The following is a 24603-nucleotide window of genomic DNA, read 5'->3' as shown; positions in this document are numbered from 1 at the left end:
TCTACACTGCCATCATTAAGTCCTCCATCACCAACTCGTACGCTGCTGCCACCTCCAAGGGCAGATTGCAGCGTATCATCCACTCCGCTCAGAAGGTGATTGAATGGAATCTGCCATTCCTTAGGATCTGTACGTCTCTAGGACCCTGAATTGAGCAGAAAATATTCTGGGGGGGTTACAGTTTTTCTCCATCTCCATCATTTAATTTTATAGCATTTGGAAAAAATTTAAATGTTTTTCAAAACAGTCTCTTGACAAAAGTTTGACATAAACACGTCTGTGATTATCCATCCACATAGGTTCCTCTAATATTAGTCAAAATAACTTTCAATTTTAATCTACTTACATTTAGATTAAACTTCAAAATTAGGTATAATTTCCTAATAAATGAGATTTATTGACCATGAATTCCAAAAGTAAGTGTAAAACTAGTAGTAATAAGTTGGTGTTAGTAATGATAGTGAAAAATAGTGTTGAAGAAACATTGAAGAAAGTGACAATATCAAAAAAAGTGCTGAAAAAATGGACAAAACCGTTAGAAAATGTGTGAAAAACATCAAAAAAGGGTTAAAAAAAAATTCTATTTTGACCCAGGAGGACAACAAGTGCATGGTCGACGGGAAGACTATACAAGGGTTAGTGTAATAGAATTTGATAGGAACAAAGCTGTTCAATCAAAATCCTAAACCCCTCACCCCCCCCTTTTTTAAATTAAAAAAAAAAAAAAATGTTTAAAAATGTACATTATCTCCTTATTGACAAGCAATGTATAGGGTAAAAAAACGAGACCATCCTGGTTCATAGCATTTCACTATTAACATAACGAGCTCTGTATGGCCATGTAAAACATACTGTCTGTGAACTGACAGCTGGCAAAGGCTCCAGTGGTGATAAATGGTGTTGTGTGTATTACATACAGGAAACCTTTTTATACTCATGTCTTTGTATTGTCCTGTCTATTTGTATGTTGTTTGAATGTGTTTCTTTTTATCTTTCACTACTTACTGCATATCAAGTTTCCCATTTGGGATAATAAAGTGACTGAACTGAACTGAAAGTGTACCAAGAGTGAACAATGTGTATCCTTGCAAGTTGAAAGTAGAACACTGTAAAAAAAACAAAAAAACAAATCCAAAGTTTTGACAGAATTTGAAAGTTTGAAAGCTGAACAGCAGTAGTAAAAGGCAGTACTTGCTGGCATATACTACAAAAACTAATTTACAAATTTACTCACAGCAATTCAAAAAGGCTTTAGAAACGTCGTAGCTTCTGTTGTTATAATGGTATTTTATATATTTTACAATTTTTATGTATTAATAAATGTGTAGTGTGTGTTTGTCCAATATAAGAAACGTGACCTTAATTTCTCTTATTTAAGTATGTATGTCTTAAATAAATACTTGCCTTATTGTGATAAGTATCTTACATGATTACTATATATATATATATATATATATATATATATTAGGGCTGTCAAACGATAAAAAAATTTTAATCGTGATTAATCGCTGAAGTTCTATAGTTAATCGCGATTAATCGCATGTTTTATCCCAATTAAAATTTTATTATTTTGCATTTCAGAACTGTTTTTAAGTACATAATAACAATGGAAAGCAATTCTTACCAGTGTATCTTGATTGGGAATCAAATGAATGCAAAGAAAGTGACTTTATGAACTTGACTATTATTTATTTACTGTAAACAAATGTGTGAATCTGTCATTATTACACAATTCCTACAAGTACCTAACCTAACTGAGATGTAACACTAACACTTTGCTTATACAGTACAAACAAAATGGTCCAAAAACCAGATGCCACAGCAGGACATTTAACCTTTACATTTTTAACAAGGATTGAGAACAATTGACTGAGATTAACACTAACAACCACCGTTAAGGCAAACAAGTGCAAAGTCCAGCCAGAGTCAATATAGTGTTTAGTAACTCCTAAATAATTGTGATTACTCACTGATGTCCAGTGATCACCGGTTAATGAGACAGCGTTTGCACTTGGCAGCAGTTCCAGTTTAGCTGCTTTCTCTGTGTCATACAGGCTGTGTATGGTGAAACTACTGTCCCCCTCGATGGCAATGTATAAGACGGGTCAGAACATGCCAACCGTAGCACTTCTTTAAGACCCGAGTCCTCTACGATGCTGACAGGTCTGCAGTTAGCTGCCACCCATTTTGCAAGAGCTGTAGTAATTTTTTGGGATTTGGTTTCATCCACAGGTCGGCAAGTAGCACTCTCCAAAATACTGCTTTGCCTGAGCCCGCTAGCATCAAACTGCGACACGTTAATATGCTTAGCTCGTATGTGGTAGCTCAAGCTTGACGTGCTTCGGTTATATTTTAATTCGGCTTTACACAATGTGCATATGGCTTTCGACTTGTCTACTGAGCCGTCCGGGAGTTTTTTTAAAAGAAAAGCGCCATTCAGAAGTGTGTTGCTGCTGTCTTTCTCCATGCCAGCAGCCTGCCTGCATTGTGCAGCAGAAGATGTCTTATGAAGAAGTACGGCAGCGCCAAAGGGTCAAAATAGTAGCCGTTAGGCACGACGCAAAGCCGAGTGAAGTGTAAAATAAATGAATCGCATTGCGTCGGCCCTTAATCGCAACGTGATTAACGCGTTAACGCTGACAGCCCTAATAAATATATATATATATATATATATATATATACATATATATACGTGTGTGTGTGTGTGTGTGTGTGTTATAAGTATTAGGAAATAAAGATTTGTTTCTAGCCTCCATCTAATGCTATGGTATTTGTCTTTGTAGTGGAAAGAAGATGAATGGTTCTCTGGACCACCCCGACCAACCAGATGTTGATGCCATTAAGATGTTCGTAGGACAGATTCCACGGTCCTGGTCTGAAGAGCAGCTTCGTGAGCTGTTTGAGCCTTATGGAGCAGTGTATGAGATAAATGTTCTCCGAGACCGCAGCCAGAATCCCCCACAGAGCAAAGGTCAGCCCGTAGTATATAACGTATAATGACTTAAGCGCACACAAGTATTTCATTTCAATCTGTAGTCTAATATGTAACCTGTAAATTTGCAGTGCATTATGTAATTGAACTCGGTTGCAGTTTCTCTTCATTAAAAAAAATATTTGGTAGCGACAAAGAAACTAGGTGGACTTGGCTAATATGACATTATCGGGGTGTCAAAAAACTTGCTATGGAAAACAACTTTCCAAACTCTTCTTGTTGCCTTTTTATAAAGAACCCCTGCATTCAACTCAGAATAGGATTATGTTTTTTGTGTTCAGTGGTTCTTTGAGGAAAGGGAAAAATATAAAATATATTCTCTTTCTTTTTTTATTAAAAGTTTTTGGATTGATGAGGACCTCATAATGACCTAGTGGTACTGCCAAACTGTTGTTGGCCCAGCATACCCTCCACATAGCAGATGTATGAGCTTTACAGACCACATCTAGTGGTCATCTACTGAGTCAGGTGTGTGACACAGGTGTCTTTTTCATTCCCCGGCAGGCTGCTGTTTTATAACGTACTATACTCGCAAATCAGCCTTGGAAGCACAGAATGCTCTGCACAACATGAAGATTCTGCCAGGGGTAGGTGGCAGCCTCTTTAATCTGTCCTTTCAATGCATGCTGGTTGATATAAAGCCATGAGCTCTGTTTTGACATGGTTTTAAAACCACATTCTCCACACATTCCTTGTATGGAGCTACATTATCTGGCATATACAATGTTTTGTTTTTCACAAATTTGCAAAATATGCAAAACCTACTTTTTGTTTTGTCCGTGGTTTTTTGACTCAGAGAGACAAAAGGTGTCGAAATATTCTCTGAGACCTTGTCAGTACTCACCATGCACATTGTTCATTTTGTTATCTCACCAAAAGAAGCTCTAAATTGCTTGAGATGAAATAGGCACATCCAGAATGAGCTCAGATTCAGCATGTCAAATTTGATGCAAATCAGCCAAACAGTGGCAATTTTCCAATTATGTAATGATAGATAATTTCTTCTGGTTTAGAAATCCTCCAAATGACAAATAAAAATCTAAAAGGTGGTTTCATGCTGCCCTCTGGCGGAGTGTCTGTGTTTTACAAATATGTGTTTTTTCAAAGCCACTTGTCATGTGTACTGAGGCTCAGGGACAGTGAGGTTGATTATCCTCCGCAATCAGGCTAATTGACACATGTCAAGATGATCTATGTTCTCACTATGGTTATGGTTAACAGTGGTTAGAGGACTTGCTCTTTATCCACTTGGTTACTGGCCTAGCTCCTGCTTGGTACATATTTTGATCCAATATTGAGTGGTTAAGCATTTGAATAGGAGAAGGTGTTTCTGCCAAAGCTAGAACGGAACACTAGATAGTTTCATTGCTCCTTTCATTTCATTTCATTGCACCTTCAAAAGAGGTTTAAAGAATAGAAGAAAGGATAGTAGGCTAGTAAGTTGACATTCTCTTTTTGACCAAAACTGTAAAGCCCTACTTATGGCCCAGGTCAGTTTATGCATTAAATGACAAACTCAAAACCGTGTTAAGTCTTAACATCCAATTATAAAAATACAGGAACTTGTTCCTATAATTTGCTACTGGCTATAGCTTCCATGTATTGAAAGCACTGATATAATAAAAAAAACAAACTCATAATACCTAAGTTAGTAATTGGAAGAAAGCCAAACAAGGCTGCATACAACATATTGTAAGTGGTCCTCTTCTGCTATGACTCTATTCCCCAACCATGATTCTAGCTTATGAAACTATTACCACGGACGTGGAATCTCTGCCAATATTACTAAAAAAAATCAGATGTGCATATTTCAGCATTATGAGTGTTAATGTTATTTGTTGCCTCGTTCTCAGATGCACCACCCAATCCAGATGAAGCCAGCTGACAGTGAGAAAAACAATGGTAAGGATTTTCTAGCAGTTTCATCTGTCTTCTCTTACCATAAATAATACAGTAAACGGGACAAATAATGTTTACACTGATGCTGTGTTCGAGGCCTCCGTCTGGTGAAGCACATCGTTTTAATATGGGCATTATATACTGTATCATAGTGTTTTATACATTGTTTATTTTTATGGCTTAAGATTGTTTTATTTTTGTTTTAAATATTTGTTTTTATTGTAAGCATGTTTTAACAATTTTGAAAGGTGCAACAGAAATACAATTTTACTAATTACTGTATGGCCTACGTGCTCCATGTGCAGAACTATTTGTCATTTACATTTAGATTAATTCCGATCACGTGTAGCTTTTTAGATACAATCAAGTAGATGGGTATAAAAAGGTATGCCATCACAATGCGTAATGACGCACAATGGCTGATTTTGCACTGTTGTAAGATGTGGCAAATGGAAGGATTTGGAGGTACCGAATCTTCAGACAGCAAGAACACTTGCTGGCAAACGAGGACGAGTGGCTTATGAGGCGGTTCTGACTTCCTCGAGCTGTCCTGTTGGAGACCCGTGCTGTTTTAGGCACAGCGTTACAGAGAGGAGCACTCGGAGAATCCCCGCTGTGCAAGTCCCACTTCCCGTGGCAACATCTTCTCGATGTAGCGCTAGGCACTTTTTTACATCAACTTTAATATTGGACAATTTCTTTTTAATTTCAGCCACTGTCTGACCTTCTAAAGTTGTGGCATTAACTGCGTCTGCAGCATGCACCTCTTTTCCACCTCTCCAACAAGAACTTTGAGTGAAATTCTGTATTTTTCATTTTCCTCTCTGCTCATGTCGGTATGAATGAATATTAATCGGGGGCGTGACTGTTTATATGCAACTATGGGCATGATATGAAGCCACAATAGCTGCGCCATATTTAGAGTGGATTGTGATTTTTTTTTAAAGTGAAACTGGGGTAGGACGTGGGTACGCACGGTTTTATAAATCAGAATATTTCCATGCATATGCACGTCCTATGTTTCGTCTGTACGCCACTTTTGACGCAAATTCGCCGCACAGTTTCATAAATGATGCCCCAGATCTGTTGAATTGGAATTGTATGAGCTACTTCTCCATAGTTAGTGTGTTAGCTACAATAGATGGTGGTCGGCACACCCCCAGTTTGGAGAAGCAGGCAAGAGTACCGACACGGAAGCTATGCAATGTCCTGCTGTGGACGGGGCAGTAGCTAAACGTATTTTAGCTGCAACATATATTTTTTTTTAGGTCTCTAAAATCCGTTTAGCGGCTGCCCCTGTCTACAGCCATCTACTGTAGCAAATAAACTATCCATCCATCCATCTTCATCCGCTTATCCGGGGTCGGGTCGCGGGGGTAGCAGCTCCAGCAAATAAACTAACTATGGAGAATTACCTCATACAGCTTATAAAAATCGGAACTATCCCTTTAATGACTATAGGTTTGGGGAACAGTTGTGACAAAGTAGGCAGGTAGATGAAAACTCATCATACTTAAAGCTTTAGTGCGTAACGTTTGTTACATTCAAGCCATTGCCAAATGAGTTGATACAAAGTTAATTCAGACTATCAGCTCCACACAACTCTCTGTATTTCTCAGTATGGCTGTGTTTAGAAATTGCTGTTGTCCGCCGACTTTCGCGTGCAGAAACTCGAGTAAAGATAATTACCTCTTCTGAAGAGTTCATCATGTTCTTTTAATCCTCCGTGTCCTTGGCTACTAGCAACTGTGTGAAGGAGGGGTGGGGGTGAAGTGCGATCACGGAAGGCTTGCGCCATGTGGATGCATCGACAGAATTGTTGTCATTACTTAAAATTCCTCATGGGGGCGACAGAAACTACGCACTATAGGCTTAAGTTACTATCCCTTTTGTTTGTGACACCACAGGTTGTCTGTACCAAGGTTGCATTTTTCATTAGTTTTTATTTTTATTTCGTTTTGAATTTTTGTTTTCAAATTCAGTTTAGTTTTAATGCGCTGCTAATTTTGAACCATGGTCATAAATATGTAAACAGTCTACACAAGACGCTGTATTAAGAGCAGAATGTATAAGTGACGTTGCCAGGAAAAAACCTAAATAGCCAACAGACTAAAGAAGATATAGGCCTACATGAACAGGTGTTTTGAACTTTGGTTCAAGTAAAGTGGCGAACCTTTTTTCACACAGTTGTGTAGACATCCCAGTATCAATCCACATATTAACTAGGGGTGGTACGGTTCACAAAACCCACGGTTCGGTTCGTATCACGGTTTTAGGGTCACAGTTTTCGGTTCTGTACGGTTCTTGTTATTTTTTCTTTTAATCTTTAACACTCCAGAAAAACTTCAGCATATGATATATAGCTTAATTATCCACAATGTAGGATACAGTATTAAATAATTATATAGTTATATCATGTAATCATGCACAAACTGAATTTGACTTGACTTTAAGCACATTATTGGGACCATCTCTGAGGAAAGCTAGGTGAGATGTTGATACAGCAAGAGGGAAGACATTGATGATTCAACATGATTTTCATTTATTTGGCAAAAAAAGGAGAATGTGTATTGCCATCTACAGGAACTTGTGCCTTTTTAGCACATGAGGATTGAAATATTACAGAATATCAATTGAAATAACTTGCATTTATCAAACTGTCAACTTCAGTGTAGCTCTTACAAAAATGTATCCTTTAAAAGAAAAAGAGAGGAACTCTTAAAGCGCCGTCTTTTGAATAAGTCAGAATACGTTAAACATAAAAACAGTGTACATTGTTAGTTAATTTCCTATCCTGGCCTGGGCTGGGACACACAGTCAGTACTTATTGGACTTATCATTGCACTTACAATAACGAGCGTAGCTGTCAGGTCCTCCTGTATACGTCTCATCTCCGTTTTTTCCTGCATCCACCGTGTGTGTGTTTGTGTGTGTGCGCGCGTCAGTCGCGGGGAGAACGGAGCAGCCCCGCCCGCTGCAGAGACCTGACAGGATCTAAACTGCAGCCGCTTCAGTGACTTTAACGTGAAAAAACGTTACAGTACATTGATGTTAAAATGTTCACAGGTTGGCAGGACGGTCTGAAATGTTTTGCACGGTCTTTAGCTGTACGTTTTGTTGGTAACTTGTCCACACCTCTTTTTTCGCGCGAAAGGGAAACACAGTGTCTGAGGTCACATACGGGCACCTGACAGGCACAAGGCTACATTGCGCATGCGTCGAACCGTGCGGCACACACACGCTCCGAACCGAGACAAGCGGACTGAGCAGTTCGGATGTTTTTTCATGAACCGTACCACCCCTAATATTAACCCACGCTTCCTCTCACTTTTGGTGTTCCTGCTTATGTACTAACCAGCAGCTATCGGGTCGCCGGTGAAAGCCCTCCTCTAGTGTTCTCGGTCCTGCTGTTTTCTCCGTCATGCTGCCTGGCCCTGTATCCATACATCCATGCCCTGTACCCATACATCCATGTCCGTAACGTTACCGGGGTTAGCTTCTGTTTCGGGGAAAGGGGACTTTGCTTTCTCCTTTACCTTGTTAAGGTAAGCTAGGTTAGCCTCCTAGCTTGTGTGCACTTCTCAAATGTACTTTCAAATTTGTGGGATTTTTCCCTGTAATAAATTGTCCACATATTTTACCACATATTTTACCACCTTCCACTGCAAGGCACTTGCTTTTATCTGACACAGTCATAATCAAACAGGACCCTGCCGCTTTCTTCTGACTTTCGGTACCGCTATGATGCCAGGCGAGGGGCATGGACTATGTTGTGTTCAATTTGACGTGGAATGTCGGAATTTCTGGGTTCCCAGTCGGAAACTATACATGTCTACGGGAAATGTCATGGTCGGAAAGATATAACAGTATTTGCTCTATGGAAGACATCAACAAAGACGAAAACTAAGGACATTTACTCGATAATTTTATTTTATTTTAGTTAGTTTTGCAAACAGACATTACAGTTTTAGTTTAGTTATCGTTTTTTTTGTAATGCCTCGTTTTTATTTTTATTTCAGTTAACGACAATGTTTTTTTCCCACCTAGTTTTCGATATTTCGTTCGTTTTCGTTAACGATTATAACCTTGGTCTGTACCAGCCAGTATTTTATTTCATTGCATTGAGATAATTTCCTTGTTCAACCCACAATTGAGTAATTTACAGCAGGCATATTTGGTAATCTGAATGGGACAGAGGCTGTGGGTGGTTGTTGGACAAGTGGGAAAACATTAAATACTATTTCTGTCTCTAGATAGGACAAATGGCTTCTGTGCATTCAGCTGTGCTTGTAGCTGAGTTTGTAGCTGAGTATGATGCAGTTCAAGGTTATCTTGTGCTGAAATTGACAGGGAATAATCTTTCTCTTTTAAAAATGTCTTTTAGTTATTGCATGTTTTTTCATTTGTTCTTCTTTAGTAGATTTGAGCTGTGTCCATACTATGGATACATCAGAAAACATATCTTTCAAATGGGCTTTCTTCTACATGCTGTAGTTCCATTTTCTTTTTATCTTAAATATAATTTGTTCTTATCAATATAAGACTGCCCTTTTCAAATGTATCCACTCTAAAGAGCTGCATTATCCAAATGATACGCTATCGTGTGGGCATGACTGTAAACATATTCATACTGCTGAGAAAACAAGTTAAGTGCCTTGTTGGTGTAAGTATAGCGTCACACAATTTCAGTCAAGTAAAAACAATAGTGAAGTGCCTACATGAACATTGAAGGATAGCATAAGTTGCAAAAGAGCCACAATTAAACATGTGTATGTTGATGTTATATTTCACAATTTACCTTGACACAAAGCAGGTGTGTTTGATGTTGTGGTTTGTTGAATACAGCAGTGGAGGACAGGAAGCTGTTTATTGGAATGATCTCCAAAAAGTGTAACGAGAATGACATCCGACTGATGTTCTCACCATACGGACAGATAGAGGAGTGCCGGATACTTCGAGGCCCTGATGGACTCAGCCGTGGTAAGGCATATTCTGTTCTTACACTCACAAATGCAAGCTCTTGGGGTAATTATTGGGTCTCTATAAATTATAGTGTGTTCTAGACCTACTCTAATCCTCAAGTGTCCTGAGATAACTTATGTGGTTGTTGCAGCAGCACAAGACAGCAATACAGATGAATAGAGAAAGTAAAAGAAATAAATAATGAGGTATATAAAACTTGAAAAGCATAGAATGAAAAAAAGAGCATTTGGAGACAAAAATTACAAGGTAAAGTGAAAGTGGTGTGATAGTGGTAATAGCAGCACTGTCATGTCAAGTCTATGTTAATAGGGTACACCAGACTTTTTCTTTTTATTATTTCTGGGCATTTCTGCCTTTATTGGATAGGAAAGCTGAGCTATAGATATAGAGAGGGGGGAAGACATGCAGGAAAACCGTCACAGGTTGGACTCGAACCCTGGTCCTTCTGCGTTGAGGAATAAACCTCTGCATACATGCGCCCGCTCTACCAACTGAACTAACCGGCCACGTGTACACCAGACTTGAGCGGCTGTAATTGATATGTTGTTAAATAACAATGTATCAAATGACAATGTAAAAAAACAATATGACAATGTTAAAGGGGTCAATCATAGTCACGAACTTTCAGAGAATTATCAGCTGAATTTGCAGCTCCCCTTAGCTTTAACAAAAAAGAAGAAGAAAACAAAGCTGTATTGTATTTATTTGGATATACCTTCCCTTCATGCCCAGATCAAAATGTCCACCTGATGACAGGCACTGGCAGCATGGAGGGAGGGCAGGCCCTGTAATCTGCATGTAAGCCTACTGTGCTGCAGTAACACAGAGGACAGCCTTGGGCATGCTTGTAACTCATGGTGTGAGTGGGACCGGAGCGGGATAAAAGACGACTCTTTTTCTTGCAGATTGTCACGTTACTGAGAATACAGCTATTAAAAGGTAATATATGAAGTCAACGCTAACTCTGACAGCTGTAGGGCAGCTAACATAAACTTTAGCTTCATGAAGCTCTCAGCTAAGCTCCTATAAGTCGCAACTTAGTTAGAAACAAGAACGAGCTAACTAATGATAACATAAGCATTTTGGCTCGGTGGATGTCGATTTTAAAGTCATGTTAAAACAATTTCCCATCCTCCTTCTGATTTCCAGCGAAAGCTCGATTTCAGCATTCGACTAGAATTGATTTTTTTACTATTCAAATTATATTCGACTTTCGGAATTCGTTCCAAAGGCACTAGTATGGGCCAGGGTTGTGTCTCAGCTGAGAAAAAAGAGACCAAAAATAAAAAAGGAGTAGTAAAAGTCCACAGTATACAATAGCATCAGGCTAATACAGGGACAAGCACAGTTGAATAACACTGTTGGATAAAGGCACTGGGATGTTGACAAAATAGAATTTTGTGATGAGTCATGTTACGTTGTTTCTCTCTTTCAGGTTGTGCATTTGTGACATTCACAGCTAGACAAATGGCCCAGTCAGCCATCAAGTCCATGCACCAGTCCCAGACCATGGAGGTGAACTTCAACTTGTAATGTTGTAAAATTGTGTCCCTGATTTCAAAACTGGTGGATTATAGTTTCTCCACTATTGAAATATTACGAAGAAAAAGCATTCAAAGCAGCAGAGCTTTTTCAGATAGTCTCAATTATTTGACCAGCTCTTCAGTTGCAATTTAATGATGTTTTAATCAGTATCAGTACATCAAGCTGCCACAGTAAAAAACATTTCCTTTGTCCGTGTTTAGGGCTGTTCATCGCCTATTGTGGTAAAGTTTGCAGACACTCAGAAGGACAAGGAGCAGAAACGCATGGCCCAACAACTGCAGCAGCAAATGCAGCAACTCAGTGCTGCTTCCATGTGGGGAAATCTCACTGGGCTCAACAGCCTGGGGCCACAGTACCTAGCAGTGAGTGTTTGTTTATGCAAAATGTAATGAGTAAACTGTTCACAAAGCAATTCCCCATTTCAGACTTTCCTGTCACTTCCACTTTATCATATTATTTCTCATATCTCCTGGCTTTAGCTATACTTACAGTTGCTGCAGCAGTCAGCCTCCACGGGTAATGCACTCAACAACTTGCACCCTGTTTCAGGTACACACTCACACTCATGCCTTAACAGACATTGTACAATATCATGCAGTCATATTAGAATTAGATTTGATGATGTAAATATATATTGTTGGCTAAATAGTCATCTCACTCGTGGCTTCTGTGTTTGGAAGAGGCTCATGTCATCCCTCTAGATGCTGAGGAAGTTTTCAATGTCCGGTCTTAAACCTGTTCAGCTTCAGGAGAGACACGTCCCTATATAGTGTTTCTATTTACAATCGTGCTCAGAGGAAGGGGTGGGTGGAGTATTGAACTTAACCGTGTGTGTGTCTGTCAGGTCTTAATGCCATGCAGAACCTGGCTGCTTTAGCAGCAGCTGCAACTGCCACACAGGCCACTCCCACAGGCTCCAGCGCCATGACAACATCTAGTAGCCCACTAAGTGCACTAACAAGCTCAGGTAAAAAAAATTACAACTACAGTACTGTTTTATAGGGAAGGTACAAGCAGTAGGGCTTAGTGGTATGGTAATCTAGGGGTGTCACGATTATGATTATCGAATTGATCGAACTGAGCTTTCGATTTCGACTATCAACATCCAAAGCAGGATCTGCAATTTCCCCAAGTATTTTTCTTTCCTTTTTCTCTCCTTTCTCTCGCCTCTCTACTTGTACATGTCCGAGGAAAAAACAAGAGACACAGCGCAGCTTAACGGCTGGTATTATACAGCTAAAGACACAGGCAGTGTTTCTTAATTCAGATACCTACATGTAGTAAACTGTGTACACTATGTACTCACTTGTGTAGTGCTTACATTTTGACAGGGTAGTGTTTCAAATCGCGAACGGCTGTAATGCACTGACAGAAAATTACCCTTCATCTTCTTCTGTTTAACGGCAAATTGCAGCCAGGCTGAACATTACCGCCACCAAATGTCGCCCACTAAAACATATACCAGCTTGTTTTCTCACTATCTGACTGCAGTATAATAGTTGTATCGAAAAAACACATGTATAAATTACATTTGTATAGTACAGTTTTTGCCGTTCCAAAGTAACCGCTGCAGCTCCTTCACCCGCTATATTCACAAGTTTGAAAATACGTTGGTGGTCCTGCAGCTTCCGCTCCGTAGCAAAGAAGGTGACCGTTGTGTGCGAGTAGTGTCCAGCGTCCACACTCAGCAGTTTGACTGCTTTAAGTGCAGCATCCGGGTACTAGTAATGCACTGCATTTGACCAAACTTCATCAGTGTGAACGCACAATGTACCCAAAAAAAGCAAATGTACGTACAGAAGTGTGCGATTTGAGACACAGCAAGGGTAACGTTAGCTTAGCAGTAGCCTGCAACTGCTTTTTTCCAGGCATGGCCAATGCTGGAGTCGGAGATAATGAAAAAACAACGGAACTGGAAAATCTTCCTGTTTCCCTGAAGTCATCGTGTGGCAACATTTTGCCTTTTACACTGAGTGAGTTATGGAAATAAACAATAATGGTAAAGCATGTGGGCTCCAACAGGTGCTTCCAATTGCGCTTCAGTAATTTTGAAAAACGCAAACTGTTGTTGTAAAGTACACTACTGCCATCTAGTGACTCTTATTGTGGCATTGCTGTCACTGCTTAAAAAGAAAAGTTTAAATCTAATCGAATTGTGACCTTAAAACCGAAAGTCAAATCGAACCGTACATTTTGAGAAATGTGACACCCCTTATGACATCCATGTGAGTCCACCTCTAACAGATCCTACTCTCACTGTTATCTGTACAGTTATTTACCACTATATAACTATATATATATATATTTATATATATATATATATATATAGTACGGTGTCCTTGAGTGCCAAGAAAGGCGCCTTTAAATAAGATTTATTATTATTATATAATATATAAATAAACTATTTAAAAAGCTGCCAAGATTCCACAACAATTACTTACACATTAATTCTCCAAACTTTACTTTCTTCAGATTGCCTATTTTATGATTTCTTTAGATAGACATAGACACACTATCATAAATTGCAAATTGTGAGGTCAAAATGAAGTGAAAATGTTGACATTGCTGAGCTCTAACACAGACTGTAGCACTGTAACACAGCTTTGTCTAATATTTTCCCAGTTGTGTTTACATTAACATTAACAGTAAATGTTTCCCGAGCAGGCTCATCTCCCACCTCCAGCAGCAGCTCATCAGTGAACCCCATGGCTTCTCTCGGGGCCCTGCAGTCTCTGGCTGCTGGTGCTGGAGCAGGCCTCAACATGGGCTCCCTGGCAGGTACTTACTTAAAGCTGGACCTGTACATTTCCACTGAGTATGTAGATGTAAATCATTGTCTTAAAGATTTTTAGAGCAGACAAGGTTGTCTTGTGAATGTAATCTAATGTGTGTTGATGTTGAGGCACACTTAGTTTTATGCTGCCAGTTCAACAGCAAGAAATCATACAGAGCCGAAATATTGCCTCACTCAAACGTCTATAGCTGTTTATAATTATAAAAGTAAAAGTAACATGATAGTTGTAAGAGATGTTATTTTGGCTCAGATACTTAGATTTCGGGGGAACACCACTGCTCCTACTGAATTTGATTTGACTGTTCTTTACACTGTCTGCTGCTTAGTGGCACGGACTGTTTATTAATTTATACGCTGTGAGAACTGATTTCAATACTGATGTACTGAAATTAAATCCCAGTTATTATGTATTACAGTATATTAGGTTATTTTATAAAAAAAAAAATTGTCATGTAAAGCATCTTTGAGTATCTTGAACAGTGCTTAATAAAGCAAGTTTATTATTGTTATTTAACTTCTTCCAGACAAAGGCTTGGTTCACCTTGTCTGTATATGAATGAACAGTGACCCTGGCAATGGCTCTTGGTACTTACTGGATTTTCCTCTGACTATTTTTATGTTAAGTTGAACGATAAGATTTTACCTTTTCACCCCAACTGTGATGCAGGCATGGCGGCACTGAATGGCAGCCTTGGCTCTGGAGGCCTGTCTAATGGCTCAGGAAACACCATGGAGGCACTGAGCCAGGCCTACTCAGGCATCCAGCAGTATGCTGCTGCCACCCTCCCCAGCCTGTACAACCAGAGCCTGCTCTCCCAGCAGAATGTCTCAGCTGCAGGCAGCCAAAAGGAAGGTGGGTTCTCTGGGCTGAGAGTAAAAAAAAAAAAAGAGATGACGTGGGGCAGTACAGATGAAATGACTGGAGCTGGGGGCTTTTTACTATATAACTTCTGTATGAGCATGTTTCATCAAATTGACCAAACACTCAGGGAAACAAAAACGTCAATACCTCCAGGCTAAAATCTGAGTTGGAGTTTAGAGTACTTTTCCTAATATGCCTATTTTCATATAAAGTGACCTGTTCAATAGGCTGCCATAGGCTCCCTTTGCAGATAAAAGAAAGAAAGCTAACTGTGTGCAAGCATACTCTATGCTTGCCTCCTAACTTGATTTGAAGTGCTGTAGTGGGCGGGTTGGTAGAGGTGTGTTTGCTGTGTGTTGATCTCACCTTCTGCTAAGGATTCTGTCTTGTTTTAAATCTGCTGCGTCAGCCAGCGACAGTCGCAGCTCCGGTAAGATGTCACCACCTTCTCTCTAACACGGCCTCAGATAATCATGTCGTCCTCCGTAACAGGAGGCTTGTCCTTGTTTGTGTGTTCATTTTAATACTCTGACTTATTTTCATTTAAATATTTGTGATAGTTGATGTCTTATAAGATACTACAGACCTTCAGTTTGATCTGTTGTCACAGTTTTTCACACGAGCCCTAGGAGGGTTAGTTGAATTTATTGATTTGTGTGTTTCATGTTTGTATGATCAGTAAAACGGACTAACTGATTGGCAGGTCCAGAAGGTGCCAACTTGTTCATTTACCACCTGCCCCAGGAGTTTGGAGACCAGGACCTGCTTCAGATGTTTATGCCCTTTGGAAATGTCATCTCTGCTAAAGTCTTCATTGACAAACAGACAAACCTCAGCAAGTGTTTTGGTGAGTTCATATAGGCCTTCTTATGATCAAGAAAATATTTTAATCAGTCCCCATAACCTTCCAGTGCTGTGTTGAAACTATTTTAGTTGACTCTGCTACAGCTTCAAAACGTTTAAAGACTGAACAACCAGCACAAGCAGCCCTAGTTTTCCTGTCCTTGAAATTATCTTTGCTTGTCTGTGTGGCAGCACACGACAGAGATGCAAACAGGTGGGAGGTTCATTCAGATTAGGCAGCGCAAAGCCAGTTGTTGGCATCTTGGTGGAAAATGGGTCTTTAACATTGTGTTAAAAGTTTTCTCCCCTGCTGTGGCTCCTCTGTGTCTGTGTGACTGGTAGAAGGGTGCACGCTTTAAGTTATGTTAATCCGGACAAAAGAAGTTATTACCTTTTAGTAAGCTAGTAAAGTTATTTGCTCCCAACAAGCATACATCTAATGTTTAGTTAAAGTTAGACATGTTGCTGAGGAAGGTTTGCTCACATTTGACACGTCGGTGTTACATTGACATATGTATCATTAAGCCTGGGAGTAAAAACTGAGAAAATGACTTCAAGGTTCACTTCAAGTGCCAATGTTTTTTTAAGGAAGATGGTTTGATATTCATAGTTTTATTATTAAAGGTTCACAATGTCTATCTTTCAACAATAGTCAGGTGCTCACAGTATATGGACTGTGTATAGTATATGTGAAAATGTCATTCTTTCTGTCCTGGTTCAATACGTACAAGTATATTCCAAAGTATATCTGAAGCTAATATGAGGCATCAGCAGTCCAAGACAAATCTTTTTTTTTTTCTGACAATGTTTCTGTGCTGAGCTGTGGTGGAGGGACAGAACCACAAAGAGGGAATTTGGAACTAAAAGGCTGTACAATTGATCTTTTTATTTGAGTGTCCTGCACCATGTGGTGCCCAGCCCATATGTGTGATGAGTCACTGGACAGCAACAACAACCAGGATGGCCACATGACCGATCATAACATACAGTTCTACAAATTCAAAAGGAGAAACATGTCAAAACGTTTAGTTTACATAACAAGAAGGCCTTATTATGTTGCATACAGTATTGCTTTCATGCAAAAACCTTTAATTAAAGGAGCCAACTAAACATATTACCTTCAGACAACTAAAACTAATCAGGGTGTCTCGACTGCATTTTGTTCAAGTAAATAATTTCTCCAGTCAGTGTACATGTACACACAAAATGAAATGCATCCTCAACAACACCAAGATCACAGAAAGCACATAAACGCTGCTCTTCGGGAATTCCTTTGAATCTGCCTACCTCAGTGGCAAGGTGCCAGTTCTCAACTGAACAAACTGGGATTGTTGCCATGTCTGTAAATGTAATTTTATTCAATTAAATTTTAATTTTATTTATAGTGTCATATCATAACATAAGTTATTACACTTTACAGATAAAGTAGGTTTAGACCACGCTCTATAATTTACAAAGACCCAACAATTCCTCCAAGAGCAAGCATATGGTGTGATAGTGGCAAGAAAAAACTTCCTTTAAACAGGCAGAAACCTCAGATAGAACCAGGCTCTTGGTGGGCTGCCAATAGTCTACACCAGTGCTTCTCACCCTTTTTGGTCCGAGGTACCCCCACAGCCCTTTCAGATGAACTCACGTACTCCTTCATCGACTCCCAATGTGTATTCCAAATGTATAACACTATTCATTATATAAAACAAGTTTTCATAAAATGTAACTGTCAATAATAAGGTTGGTTTGGTCAGCAATACTACTACTAGCCTACTAGGCTACTACTACTTAGAGTGAAGTTGAATATTTCAACCATTTATCTACTAACGTTTCTTTTAGCTAACTAACCTGTATCCAGTACATTACTTATGACTTATCATTTGAACTATTTAGCTATCTGTTAACTAACTTCTTGCTTGCTAGCTAGTTTTCTCTTACCTAATTGCAAAATGTTCAAATTACAGAAGTAGAGCTCCACAATCTTTCCACATCAGGATTGTCTTCCACGATTGTCAACAACTTAATACCTTCATATCTGACAATGTCGACAGGATCAGAGGGTGTGTAAATGTTCAATTCAAGACATGCTTTTAGATCAACATGTGGTATGACACAGCAGCTTTTCCCTGTTTAGAAATAGATTATAGAATAGAATTTTCTGGGTTTAACTCAGCTTTTACAATCCTTCAGAAATTCAATAAGGGTGTCTCTGTGTTTATTTACACCCGTGTCCAAACCAACTCTACACATCTAACTGTAACTTTGAACTAAAGTACCAAACGCACTAGAAGTGTCTGATGCGTGCGTTTTGAAGTACACCTATTGTTTTAAATGGCTGAACACGTACCAAAAGTGTTATGAGCCACGTAGCCTACTACGACCTTGTTTCGATTTTGGAGCATCATACCCAGCGCAACCAAAGCGCCTTTTACTGCAGCCACACTACGTTTGGAAAGAGTTACTGTAATGATGTTATCGGAATCAAAATTTATATGAATTAATTTATATTCAGGCGCCTTACTGCCTGAAACTGTTGTGCACTCTCGCTGCATGTCTGCCTCTATGTCTGTCTTCTCTGTCTCACTGACTAACTGAGGTCAGTGTAAGTTGTGAATCAATGAAACTGGCCACACCAGGTGTGAGAGCAGCGCCTTACTGGTGCGTATACACCACGGAGGTCCGCTCTACAAACAGTCTTCTATTTATATGTTTTATGGTGAAACACGAGAGCAGAGGATATTTATGATTGTGTGAATCAAGCTCATAATTCTGCAGCAGTGGTGCGCCTACATACCTTTGCAAAATGTCATGGCAGTGTCTGGAAGTTTCTTTAAAAAGCATAGATTAGAAAAAGAATAATTGTGATGCCGTTCATAAACAAGTTGACAAAAGGAGGGATTAATGCGGTGGAGGATGAAGGAAAAGCAGCTAGGGGTGGGAATCACCAGGGGTCTCACTATACGATATCATCACGATTCCGATTAAACCTGTCTTCTATTGCCATTCAAAGTGTTTGTTTTTCTCCTTCAGGCTTTGTGAGCTATGACAACCCTGTGTCATCACAGGCAGCCATCCAGTCAATGAATGGTTTCCAGATCGGGATGAAGAGGCTGAAGGTGCAGCTGAAGCGCTCAAAGAATGACAGCAAGCCTTACTGAAGGTGCTGAGGCACTGCAGACTTAGTTAGGCAGGGTGGTGTTATGGTAAGTGGAGTATGATTAACCAAGACTGGTCCACTCAGAAACTAGTTTATGCATTACAGGGTGATGTCTGCTGCTCTGCCTCTTCTGCTCATTTTAACACATGAGCTTAAAGCTACATGCCAGATTTTCCAGGCTAGACTGGGTTCTTCCTATGTTATGTTGTGGTTTATGCACTTTGTTTTCCTTTGAACAAACAAGAAAACAGGTGTCTTTTAATTTAAGTTGAAATGTTTGCTGTGGTACATAATACACATATGAGTTAATTGTTAGGATATGTTGACAGTCAGATCACATAGGTGCCAAATCCTTCTTGTTCCCCTTTCCCCTCCACCACTCACATCCATCAGGCAGCAGCTGGAAAAGACAGAGCCACATATGATTAGGCAGCAGAAATTATTACCAGGTTTTATTTTACATTTTCACAAATCAAATAGGTGGTTGTCCCTACTTTCGTATTAAATATCTGTATTAACTCTTGAAATGGAGTCAATGCATGTGATATACACCTAAATGAGTTGTAGGTACAGATGCTTCTATTGTCCACCAGGAGGAGCTCCACTTAAAACATGCACATTGCATCTAGACTATTTGTCCTCATTCTGCATTTGTAAAGTGTGTGTGTGTTTGTGCGAGCGTGAATGCGTGTTGTGAGGGCAGAGTCTAGATCAGCGACTGTGTGAACATCTTGGTGTTTCCACTCTGAGCTAAAGTCACTGAAGTCAGGTTTAACCTCCCTGTTGCTAGAGGGAGAAAGGAGTCTGCCACCTGTTTCTGAGCTACATCTAAAGATGACACATTAATGCTTGTTTAAATGGGACTTGTCTGTCTGCTGCAGCTGTTGCATGGCTTACACTTATCAAGTGGCCTCAGGTGGATGGCTGCACATTTGGGTATGAATTGTGTTGTATACAAACATTGTCTGGAATTGATTTCTGTATGACATGAATATAATACGTCTGTCATTTATTGTATTTTTCTCTATGTGGAGATTAGTACGACATGTTTCTAATGCAGTTCAAATTGCATTAAGTATAGGCATTTTTAGAGAACTAAACACAGCATGTTTCAGCTGTAAGAAGCATCAATACAAACCAAACACCACAGGCTCGTTTCACTCATCTGCCTGATGCAGATAGAATGCTTTGTATAATACATGTTATGGTTTTAGCTGGTTTCTACCTTGAATCCAGGTGTTTGGTAAAAATTCATCAACATCCCTCAGCTACTGTCCTGCTAGCTAGCGGCTAGCTGATCTCTTGAGGGCTACACCACTGTGTCTCTCACTGAATCTCTTCTGTGATTGGACAATTCATATACGTGTCAATTGCTCAAGGCAAACCTGTCAGTTGCTTAGACTTGCAAGAAATCATGTTTTTTTTTTTTTATAGAACTAGATGTATATTTAAACTATTATGCCTTTTCTATTTTTATATAGGTTTTATACTTCCCCTGTGTGTTGGGGAACTATTTATTGCCTAAATTATTTATCTGAATTGAAATTATTTTGAAAGACAAATGTAAAGTCCAACAACTCCATTTGATCTCCTGATGTGTGTCCTCTCCTTGCCTGTTTTGGTGATGTGTACTACGTGTCTGTGTGGCATGGCTGTGTGTGTAGGATCCATCATAGAACCCCTCCCTGTCATACATGCCTTCATCTGAATAAATCACTCATTTTCCAAAAACACAGGGAGCATAGTTTATTCTAGAAGTCAATTTCAAAATGTGTCCGTTTGTCCTGTCTTTCTATGTGAATAAATAGTGACCTTATGTGTTGTCCTGGGCATATTTCTAGTAGTACAACTAGTTTTAAAACTGATCCCAGGTCCAAGTCCAAAGATTGAGTCAGAGTACAACCATGTGTGATGCAGGTATGAATCTATCACTGCTCCAGGGGCATTTACACCAAAATAACCCTGTTGTGTGTAGTATTGTCGCTCGAGGGGCATTTACACAAAAATCACCCGGTTGTGTGTAGTATTGTTACTCCAGGGGCATTTACACCAAAATCACCCTGTTGTGTGTAGTATTGTCCCATTCACTCACTTTTATGTCAGCACTGGAAGGGTCTTGGTATGTTGTATACCAAAGCATGTTTGCTATTGCACAAAAATGAAAATTATGTATCAGGGACTGTGTGTGTGTGTGAGAGAGTGAGAGTGTGTGTGTGTGTGTGTGTGTGTGTGTGTGTGTGTGTGTGTGTGTGTGTGAGAGAGTGAGAGTGTGTGTGTGTGTGTGTGTGTGTGTGTGTGTGGGGACAGATATAAGTAATGCCTGAAGTAAAAATGAAACAAGTGTTGTTGCTCTTATCTTAAATTATAGAGTGCGGTCTAGACCTAATCTATCTGTAAAGAGTCCTGAGATAACCTTTGTTGTGATTTGACACTATAAATAAAATTGAATTGAATTACTAGTGGTAAGGTTATAATGAGTTGCTTGTAAATCATTCCTGGCTATGGCAAGCCATTTTAACGTTTATTATCTAGATTGGATCAATCAAAGTTGTAGATATCTTAATACACAATTTCTACTAAAAGTGCTACTAGTAAGAATGTTATTGTGGATATCTTTCATTACTGTTCTGACTGGTGAAAATATAATTTGAACTGAGACAAATGCTATTATGGATATCTAAAATGTAATTACAGATAGGAGTGTGTTTTGATTAAATGTTAAAGTGGCTTTCCATACTGGCCTGAACAGGTTCTGCTGTTAATCACCACACACAGTGTTATAATGGCTGTTACATTGACAAATGCATCATTACATTTGTTAATGTAACATTTGAAGTTTGTTATGTGTTGACGTAATACATCAAACAGCAGCCATTTGAGGCCACCTTCCTGTTGGTACCTTTTAAAAGTTAATGAAGATCACCTAAACTGCAGTTTTTGTAGTTTTACCTAGGAACCTACCTCTTCATAGGACATGTCCTTTCACTCACTCCATAGGTTACCAGTTGGCCAGGGACAGTTCCTGTTTCTTCTCTGTGGGCTGGACCTTGTTTCATTTTTACTGTGGCACACTGGCTGCATGTCTTGAAAATAAACGACATGTTTTAAAGGCCCAAGTCAAGAAATTAAAAAAAAATCTATGAAAAGACCAAAACCAACAATGTGTTAGTCTGTCTCTTAATACTCTTGACTTCCCTACTCTGTCTGATTGTGGCTCTCAGCCCAACGGTTCCTACTGAAGATGTACGTCATGAAAAAAATGGCACCCCAAACATTCAGTTTTATTTAAAATAGGTCTACCATTTCCTTAAACAACTGACCACTGTAGTTTTTTATTTAAAAAAAAACAGGAGGAAATGTGCATTTGTCAGGGACTATTTTCAGTGGCGGATTAATCCACATTTGGTGCTCTACAGTAGTGAGTATTTGTTGCAGCAAGATGGTTTGTGTAAATAATAAAGTACTGTGTGTCATGGTGATGAAGGAACATGTCACCCAGCAACAGTGGGGCTCATTGATGTGTTTTATGATATGCTGTACCAGGCTATGATACACACAATACTTGTTAGGAGGATCTGGTCATTGTTGGTTTGAATCTGCACATGGGATTTGTTGACTATAAAGTATAGAGAATATCACCAGACTCATCCTTTCATTTGTAGGGAAAACAAGAGACAAAACAAAGTAATTCTTAACTTAAAATCATATATACTTTAGATTTTACTGACCATTTTCAAATGCATGATGTGTAGTTTCAGGGATGTTACCCTTCTGTTCTAGGCAGCCATTGGTTTTCATTTATTTCTTGAAACCTGCTCAAATGCTCTAATCCCTCAGTTTGTACATCAGGTGTGCATTCCTCTTTGTTGTCAAAGTTGCATTTCCGTTGTGCAGTTAAGCAATGCAGACTTATCCATTCAATACAAAACTATACTGGTATGGTACTTTAAATACCTTTTTGAAAAGAATTTTCCAAATCCATTGACAGTATGGAACATTTTACTTTTATACTTAGTTTTTTAATTGCATAATTCAAGTGCCAATTAACACTTGATAATTGATAAGAACAGATCAGTACAACAAAGTCACAACTCCATGATGTGTGTAGAGCTGCTGTTCCAGACCTCTGTGTGTCCTGCATGTTGTCACTGACTGTGCTGCTGCCATTTTGTTCAGGCTGCTATATGTGTGTTGCTTTTGTTGTCATCCAGCTCAGTTCCTGGTAGCATGTGGCTCGTCCTCACTCTGTCCCTGACTGTTTAGACAGTAACACACAGATGATCATTCTTGGTTTCTCTACTCTCTCCTGTGCGTGTTCCATTGCAGTTTAACCTAGGTTTGTCTCCCTGTTGTGTTTTTCTTTTTGTTTTGTTTTCTAGATCTCTTCCTGTTTGCCCTAGCATGTTGATGTGGCATCACAGTTCATCGTCCAGTCCTTGTCTTCTGCGCTTCTCTGATGCTTCCAATTTCACCATTGACCTTATGTTTCGCATTGATTACCGAGAGGTTTTGTTTTGTTGTTTCCCATACGTCCTCTGTGCTGCAACAGGGGCACTAGAAAGACTGCCCCTGAACATGTTGGAAAGTTACATTACACGTTACAGAATCTATTTTTCTAGAACTGACTTACATAACCAGTGGATTTTTGCGAAATCAGTTTGACACAAGTCTGACCTTTCCCTTAGTTTGCATCTCCTGTGTTGTGGAGCAGTCCTCCCAGTGCCCCTGTCCTCTGGTGGTGTTGTGTTTTTTGTGTGTAAGCAGCTTGTGTGTGTGTGTGTGTGTGTGTGTGTGTGTGTGTGTGTGTGTGTGTGTGTGTCCTGAATTAGAAACACTTTTAGTGATCACATGTTGTTAGATATTAGTAATTAGGCTAGCTAAGGCTTCATCTTTGGGAGTTTCCATTTGAGTGATGTTATGAGGAGGTAACATTTATCGTCAGTGTAAAAAATCTGTTTTTACTTTAAGCCTATCGACTGACCACCGCATTCACATGATGCTGTTCTGCTCTTTTATGTGGAGAATCAGACCCACCATCCACAGAGGAGAGACTTTTGTTACAGTGTATTTAGTATGCATGATTTTTTTTTTTTTTAATATATCTGCACTGAAATTCTTGGCAAAATGTGATCTAGTTTGTGTTCAGTTAAATGATGAATAAACTGGTGCCAAATGTTTTGCACAAATCAGCCTTTTCCCCTTTTATTGGTCAGACTAGTTGTAGAAGCAGAGGTTGGTTAGTGTGGCATATGAAGAACTGACTCAGGCTGCAGGCAACATTACATTAATTCTGTGTGGACCTATAGAGACCTAGGGTTGGGATCCGAAACCTGGCACCAGTTCCTAAACGACCATTTTTTTTACCGGACCAAATGACAACACAGATTTCGGTGCCTCATTTCGGTGCCACTTAAATGCCTGTGCTGCCCTCTGGTGTTCCGAAACATTACAGGCAACGGAAGCATCACTGCGCATAACGCTTATTAACATTACTCTTGGCAGCAGGTAACGTTAGCTTACCGTTAGCTAGTAGCTAG

The 24603-nt window shown here is 39.4% G+C and overlaps 1 protein-coding gene across 6 annotated transcripts in view; it reads left to right on the top strand.

The window, feature by feature from the left end:
• Positions 1 to 24252, top strand: part of celf1 (cugbp, Elav-like family member 1) — a 44552-nt gene extending 20300 nt beyond the window's left edge. Inside the window, exons 3-15 of one of the 6 annotated variants that reach the window (XM_078261374.1) lie at positions 2784 to 2971; positions 3497 to 3579; positions 4846 to 4894; positions 9737 to 9871; positions 11310 to 11389; positions 11620 to 11781; positions 11899 to 11968; positions 12264 to 12386; positions 14084 to 14197; positions 14881 to 15066; positions 15779 to 15922; positions 18940 to 19112; positions 23446 to 24252. In XM_078261374.1, coding sequence (XP_078117500.1) covers positions 2784 to 2971; positions 3497 to 3579; positions 4846 to 4894; positions 9737 to 9871; positions 11310 to 11389; positions 11620 to 11781; positions 11899 to 11968; positions 12264 to 12386; positions 14084 to 14197; positions 14881 to 15066; positions 15779 to 15922; positions 18940 to 19067 — 1462 coding nt within the window. In that variant the 3' untranslated portion in view covers positions 19068 to 19112; positions 23446 to 24252. Of the gene's footprint in view, positions 1 to 2783; positions 2972 to 3496; positions 3580 to 4845; positions 4895 to 9736; positions 9872 to 10657; positions 10814 to 11309; positions 11390 to 11619; positions 11782 to 11898; positions 11969 to 12263; positions 12387 to 14083; positions 14198 to 14880; positions 15067 to 15778; positions 15923 to 17873; positions 17993 to 18939; positions 21894 to 23445 lie in introns of those variants that run through there. The other 5 variants (XM_078261436.1, XM_078261297.1, XM_078261489.1 and 2 more) reach the window with 5 other exon arrangements.
• Positions 24253 to 24603: the final 351 nt, after the last annotated feature.

The sequence above is a fragment of the Sander vitreus genome, chromosome 1, assembly GCF_031162955.1.
Source record: "Sander vitreus isolate 19-12246 chromosome 1, sanVit1, whole genome shotgun sequence".
NCBI classification, from domain to species: Eukaryota; Metazoa; Chordata; class Actinopteri; order Perciformes; family Percidae; genus Sander; species Sander vitreus.
The sequence above is the reverse complement of the archived record's forward strand: the minus strand, read 5'-3'. Positions and strand labels throughout refer to the sequence as shown.